The sequence below is a fragment of the Saccostrea cucullata genome, unplaced genomic scaffold (genome assembly GCF_032062105.1).
Source record: "Saccostrea cucullata isolate Sc308-1 unplaced genomic scaffold, CSIRO_AGI_Scuc_v1 ctg20703, whole genome shotgun sequence".
Taxonomy (NCBI): domain Eukaryota; kingdom Metazoa; phylum Mollusca; class Bivalvia; order Ostreida; family Ostreidae; genus Saccostrea; species Saccostrea cuccullata.
In genome coordinates, this window is record NW_026936903.1 from 287 (window position 1) to 7,399 (window position 7,113).

At 36.0% G+C, this 7,113-nt stretch overlaps 2 protein-coding genes across 2 annotated transcripts; both read right to left on the reverse strand.

Moving 5' to 3' along the window:
• Nucleotides 1-877: 877 nt before the first annotated feature.
• LOC134246833 (anoctamin-1-like) lies at nucleotides 878-5,311 on the reverse strand. Its single transcript, XM_062729179.1, has 3 exons — nucleotides 5,240-5,311; nucleotides 4,537-4,666; nucleotides 878-1,056 (listed from the first exon to the last, which is right to left on the reverse strand). Exons 1-3 carry the CDS (start codon nucleotides 5,309-5,311, stop codon nucleotides 878-880), a joined length of 381 nt encoding a protein of 126 aa, XP_062585163.1.
• A 385-nt stretch (nucleotides 5,312-5,696) lies between these two features.
• On the reverse strand, nucleotides 5,697-7,037 carry LOC134246835 (anoctamin-7-like; the record flags this gene model as incomplete). Its single annotated transcript, XM_062729180.1, has 4 exons — nucleotides 5,697-5,789; nucleotides 6,138-6,247; nucleotides 6,381-6,417; nucleotides 6,868-7,037. Coding segments are annotated over 4 exons (410 nt in total), but the record flags the coding sequence as incomplete, so codon positions are not given.
• Between the last annotated feature and the right edge of the window lie 76 nt (nucleotides 7,038-7,113).

Consider the following 7,113-nt stretch of genomic DNA (forward strand, 5'->3'; position numbering starts at 1 on the left):
GCTTTAAGCATCACTGAAAATTTCAAGCTTCTGTGTTAAGTGCTTTTTGAGAAAACTGCCGGACAAAGTGACCCTCTAAAAATCACTAAATCGCAGAAAACTCCGAACCGGAAGTGACGTCATCAAAATAAAAAAATACATATCTAGATTTTTTGATGTTCTATCAGACCTGAAAGTTTCATGAAAATCGATTGAGCCGTTCTCGAGAAATTGCGCGTACAAAATCGGTAAGAAAAAAAACCAATAATAATAAAAATAGTGGAAAAGAAACCTAAGAAAAACAATAAGGTCTTCCGCTGAAGACGGAAGACCTTAATAATAAAAGTGAAAAAGAAACAATAGAATAATAGAAGGGTCTTCCGTTGGAGACGGAAGACCATAATTAAATATAATAGTAAAATTTTTTTTAATTTATTCATCCTATTGAGTTCAGAAATTAAGTTCTTGTAAATTACATGCTAATTCCTTTGCTATAAATACTGATTAACAAAATTTTGACCCTTATAAGTAATACATAGTATATATCTACAAGTATGCATATATTATTTTTTGTTATCTAGTTGACATAATGTATCTGTCCACAATCAAAACATCTAATACTGTAAACCAACTACAGTGTATTATTCCCCGGCGAGAAATATTCCCTTTGCTACTTACTTAAACTCCCAGACATTAATCGCCGCAAACCATTTATTTTGCTATGTATTGGTATAGAATATTTCTTTCATCGCGAAAATTAATCATCTTGGAATGCTTGAAAACTGATGAATTGTGAACAAGAGATGACACGAATAATAGTTGGTTTACAGAACACAGTGTGTTTGCAAGATTGCTGCATGCTTACAGGCAAAACTTATTTAACCTGAACACAGAATAATCACATTGACCTCAAATTCAATTTGTTGGTATGGCAAGAAATTACCTCAAAACCTAACACAATCCAGAGTTTGGTGGCTGTGTCAAAGTCAGAGGCCCAGTAGGATGTAAACCCAATCAGGAATCCATTGGTTATCACTCCTATTGTGTTCACCAAGTTAAGAATCCCATACCATTTACCTATAGGATATTCCAGGTAATGTTAATATTCCAGAGTTAAAAGCAATACATTAAAAACTTTATGTAAAGTTGATAAGTGAAGTGAAAAATTAAAACAGCACAATTACTTTCATTCATTACTAAGTATTATGTGTATACACATAGTAATTCTGACCCAGCCATACGTATGTCCTGCACACTGTGCAGGGTTTGACATTAAGCTTTTGGAATACTAGACCAGTCGGGCTACTCTGGTGAATTTCTACTAGCCCTGACCCTTTAACCACTAGCCCTGACCAAACTGGAGAAAAAAATATTTTAAAGTACAAAATAGTGATAATTCTTTTTTTTTTGTGCAGATAATGAGAATCCATATTTAAATAGCGACATTTTCCCGCATACATGTCACATTGAAACTAGGTCATATTCATGTGGCCTGTCGTGTTTAGTCCTAATTTAATCAACTTGTATACAATAATAATATTGATACCATTAAAATGTTCAGAGAATTTAAGCATAGTAAAAATAATTTTATTATAGTTTATTGCCCATACACAGTTTACCGATGTCCTAAGCGTAAATTTTTCGACAATGACAATCGTAATTACTCAACCATTTCTGTGAAAGATAAATACATGTAGCTTATTGTTTCTCTCTAGGAAAATGGCCGAGTAGTTACGAATGCCGACAATGAACAATTGTTAAAATAACACTTCAGTCATGCTGTCTGTAACATACATGTATATAACATTTTTGAAGAAGTTTTCCCATTATATCACAAATATAATATTTTTATCCATATGCCCTGAAAAACTGCCGAATCACGCCGGATACAGTTATGTTCCCCGGAAACAGTTATGTTGCCCTCCCGAACACAGTTATGTTCCCTCGCGTGCAATCATTCTGCATATTAATTACGTCGGGTTCGAAATTCACAGAGGCAGTTGCCAAGCAAATGTAAACAGTTCCGCGAAAGTTAAAAAGTCGAGACAACGTCTGCGATTTGTTTATTTGAATTTAGAGGAATGGGATAATTTAATTGGGGAGAAAAATTCTTTAAATACAACAAAGGTTATCAACACAAGTGTCAGCATACTGAAAACATTCTGCCATGAAACAGGACGGGGTATTTCGGAATTATTCTCAACGTACATATGTGTGCATAGTGTTCAATAAATATGTTCGATGATCGATTTGGGTTCAATGCTTAAAAATGTTATATACCATATATTACATGGCTTAATTCTCGGGCAGCAATACCAGAATTTGCCCCTCGGTGACAGTAAAGCCCTGGTGTGTTATGACCCCCTCTCCCTTCGCCATCGGTTGAAATAACACTCCAGGGCTTTCCTGTCACCTTGGGGCAATATTCTGGTATGCTGCCCTCGAAGCCATGTAATATATGTATAATGTAGTTTTCTTCCTACTATGCAGTTAGAAACGTTTTAATTTTATTTTTTCATCGACAATAAATGATTTATTTATTATTAACAAGAGGCCCATGGGCCACATCGCTCACCTGAGTAACTTGGGTGATGCAGATCTTTTTAAAAGATTTGTTCTATATATATTTCTATGTAAAACTTGGATTCCACATTGTGGCCCCGCCCTACACCCGAGGGTCATGATTTTAACAATTTAATATCTATACTACTCCAGGATGCTTCCACATAAGTTTCAGCTTTGCTGGCCTAGTGGTTCTTGAAAAGAAGATTTTTAAAGATTTGTTCAATAAATTTCTATGTAAAACTTGGATTCCCTATTGTGGTCCCGCCCTACCCCCGGGGGTCATGATTTTAACAATTTAATATCTACACTACCCAAGGATGCTCCCACATAAGTTTCAGCTTTTCTGGCCAAGTGGTTCTTGAGAAGAAGATTTTCAAAGATTTGTTCTATATATTTCTATGTAAAACTTGGATTCCCTATTGTGGCCCCGCCCTAACCTTGGGGGTCACGATTTTAATAATTTAATATCTACACTACCCAAGCATGCTTCCACATAAGTTTCAGTTTTCCTGGCCCAGTGGTTCTTGAGAAGAAGATTTTTAAAGATTTGTTCTATATATTTCTATGTAAAACTTGGATTCCCTATTGTGGCCCCGCCCTACCCCCGGGGGTCATGATTTTTACAATTTAATATCTACACTATCCAAGGATGCTTCAACAATAGTTTCAGCTTTCCTGGACCGGTGGTTCTTGAGAAGAAGATTTTTAAAGTATTGTTCTATATATTTCTATGTAAAACTTGGATTCCCTATTGTGGCCCCGCCCTAACCTCAGGGGGTCATGATTTTAATAATTTAATATCTACACTACCCAAGCATGCTTCCACATAAGTTTCAGTTTTCCTGGCCCAGTGGTTCTTGAGAAGAAGATTTTTAAAGATTTGTTCTATATATTTCTATGTAAAACTTGGATTCCCTATTGTGGCCCCGCCCTACCCCCGGGGGTCATGATTTTAACAATTTAATATCTACACTACCCAAGGATGCTTCCACATAAGTTTCAGCTTTCCTGGCCCTGTAGTTCTTGAGAAGAAGATTTTTAAAGATTTGTTCTATATATTTCTATGTAAAACTTGGATTCCCTATTGTAGCCATGCCCTACCCCCGGGGGTCATGATATTAACAATTTAATATGTACACTACCCAAGGATGCTTCCATAAAAGTTTCAGCTTTCCTGGCCCAGTAGTTCTTGAGAAGAAGATTTTTAAAGATTTGTTCAATAAATTTCTATGTAAAACTTGGATTCCTTATTGTGGTCCCGCCCTACCCCCAGGGGTCATGATTTTAACAATTTAATATCTACACTACCCAAGGATGCTTCCACATAAGTTTCAGCTTTCCTGGCCCGGTGGTTCTTGAGAAGAAGATTTTTAAAGATTTGTTCTATATATTTCTATGTAAAACTTGGATTCCCTATTGTGGCCCCGCCCTACCCCCGGGGGTCATGATTTTAACAATTTAATATCTACACTACCCCAGGATGCTTCCACATAAATTTCAGCTTTTCTGGCCCAGTGGTTCTTGAGAAGAAGATTTTTTAATGACCCCACCCTATTTTCGTATTTTCTTGATTATCTCCCCTTGGAAGGGGTCTTGGCCCTTGATTTTAACAATTTAAATTCCCCTTCACCCAAGGATGATTTGTACCAAGTTTGGTTAAAATTGGCCCAGTGGTTCTTGAGAAGAAGTTGAAAATGTGAAAAGTTTACAGACGGACGGACGGACGGACGGACGGACGGACGGACGGACGGACGACGGACACCGGGTGATCAGAAAAGCTCACTTGAGCTTTCAGCTCAGGTGAGCTAAAAATATATAAGTTCCTTTATTTTTCTTACACGACCAGTCGGTCTAGTACATAGGCATTTCACCCGACCGGACCCATCTTTTACTAGACTCAGTCGGTCGGACGTGCCTTAATGTCAAACCCTGACTGTGACTTAAAATTCATATAAGTATTAGCTGAAGACACATGGTAATTCTGGTGCGTACCTATGTCCTGCCTAATGTAGGCTATAGGACGTCTATTACTCCACAACATTCTCCTGGCATCGATCCTTATATCTATCAGATTCAGCAGAATGGCCATCAGAGGAGCTAAAGGAAAGGAGGCTGCAAACAGCTGAAATAAAAATGGCAAAGATTTTACAGTTATTTAACCTGGGTAATCTGCTTGATTTACCATAAAGCTTAGTTAATCAACTATAACTCGCTATAAACCAATTCTATTCAAAACAACGTATTTGCAACTCTTCAGGTTGAAATCCATTTGCAATGATTATAAATAATTTCCACATCTGCATGAGAAAAAAATTCAAATAAATTTACAACTAAATTTATAGCTTAATTGTGAGAAATATTCACAAGTTAAAGAAGGCGGCAAAATTAAGTTAAGGATACTACAGGTTTACAGTAGTTCAATAAAGTTTACAGAGGCAAATTAATTTTCATACCAAATGACACTTTAATAAAACATTATATTTTTGGTAATTATGTAAGACTGCATGTCTGTCATTGGCTAAAAAGTCCATCTCATGAATATTTAAACTAGGAATTTTGAAGAGCAAATGACCAAATTTTGTGAAAATTTTGCCTCATTAATAAATACATACACCAACAAACAATCTCACAAAATTAAGGTGTAAAAAATGAAAATATCTACATTATTATATTCACAGTGTCAAACCTTAATTACCATTAAAAATCCATATTGTATGACTTTCTCTGTGTACTCATTGAGAGTAAAGTCACCAAGAGTGGGTTTCATCGTCCTCCCTCTCCAAGAAATTGGACAATAGTTTTTTATTGGCTTCAAATATATCCTTGGCCTCCTTAAGTGTTGACCCGATTCATTTTATTACAGCAGTCACATGGGCATGCATTGATTCTGCAGCACCAATTTGGACGAAGTCTCCATAATTTTCTCAAAAGTCTAAGTAAAAAAGATTTAAAACGACTCTTCTTATTTGTTTTCCAACAGATATGCATTGAAATATTATTTCAATCATCTAACTTTAGTTTGTTTTAAAAAAAAGTAGTTTCCTTTGTTATTGTGTGATTAAGAGAAAAGGCTTTTTTAATAATCAAGAGTAATTTTCTTCATGCTTTGTAAACTTACGCGAGATCCTTGAAGATTGGGAATGGTCTGATTATCATGAGAATGAGGACTTTGGAAAGAAAGCTGTGACATACATTGTGCCCCTGTCTCCTACACACTCATCAGTGTAACCAAATACAGAGAAACGCTGAAATGACATCATCAAAGTATTATATCCCTGTTGCTGAATATAGAGAAACGCTGAAATAACACCATCAGTGTAACCAAATATAGAGAAAGGCTGAAATGACATCAAAATACTACAATCAAGAAGACATCTGTGTTACACATATGAAACGGTAAAACTCCAATTCTGGTATTATAACTTCTTTTGCCAGTTCTATTTTTTTTTTGGATTTGTTTTACAAAACACTTGTCCATCGAGGTTTTATGTTATTAGCCATTTATGAAACATCCATGAAGATGTAGCTGTTTGAAAAAAAAAATCAAAGTTAAATGAATGTCATAACAATGGAATATAAAGGACGAGACTTACTCCTCTGAAGAATGCAATGTAGAAACAAGAGGCATAACTGTTGACAAATTGGAAAGCAAACATTTTGGTGACTAAGGCATCATCATATCTGGTCTGTGTTCTGTGGTTTTCTGGAACAAACAAAAGAGAACTAAGCTTTGAAAACTGCAACCAGTTTTACAATTCATTCATTAATTATGCATTATATGGATTGTTGTTTTGTCAGATTTCTCCCAAAAATTTTTAACTAGCACTCGTACTTACCCCATTCAGTGAGCTTGAATGCCAGTATTTCATATATCTGACAAAAAAAAGTTATGACAGGTTTATTAGTTAACATTTCCGTAAAATAACATTTGGCTCAATACTTAAAGATTCCTTACTTCTTATAGCAAAGATAAGAAAACTGATAATAGTGGACAAATTTTACCAAAAATTCGGTATAAAAGTAAAAACCTCATATGGTTTATAAAGGGAGCTTTTGTCCTTGCAAATGATTAAGCTGATTTGCAGCTTAAGGAAAGCTAAAATAACAGAGGAGGGATTTCTTACCTTTCCTAGGATGAGAATGGCGACAACATTTAGGACAGCTAATATAATGGAGGAGTGGTTTCTTACATTTCCTAGGATGAGGATGCAGACAGCATTGAGGACAGCTGATATAATGGAGGAGTGGTTTCTTGTCCTTCCTAGGATGAGAATGTCCAACAGCATTGAGGACAGCTGATATAATGGAGGAGTGGTTTCTTACCTTTCCTAGGATGAGGATGCAGACAGCATTGAGGACTGCTGATATAATGGAGGAGTTGTTTCTTACCTTTCCTAGGATGAGAATGAAGACAGCATTGAGGACAGCTGATATAATGGAGGAGTGGTTTCTTACCTTCCCAAGGATGAGAATGAAGACAGCATTGGGGACAGCTGATATAATAGGAGTGGGTTCTTACCTTTCCTAGGATAAGAATGGACACAGCATTGAGGACAGCTGATATTATGG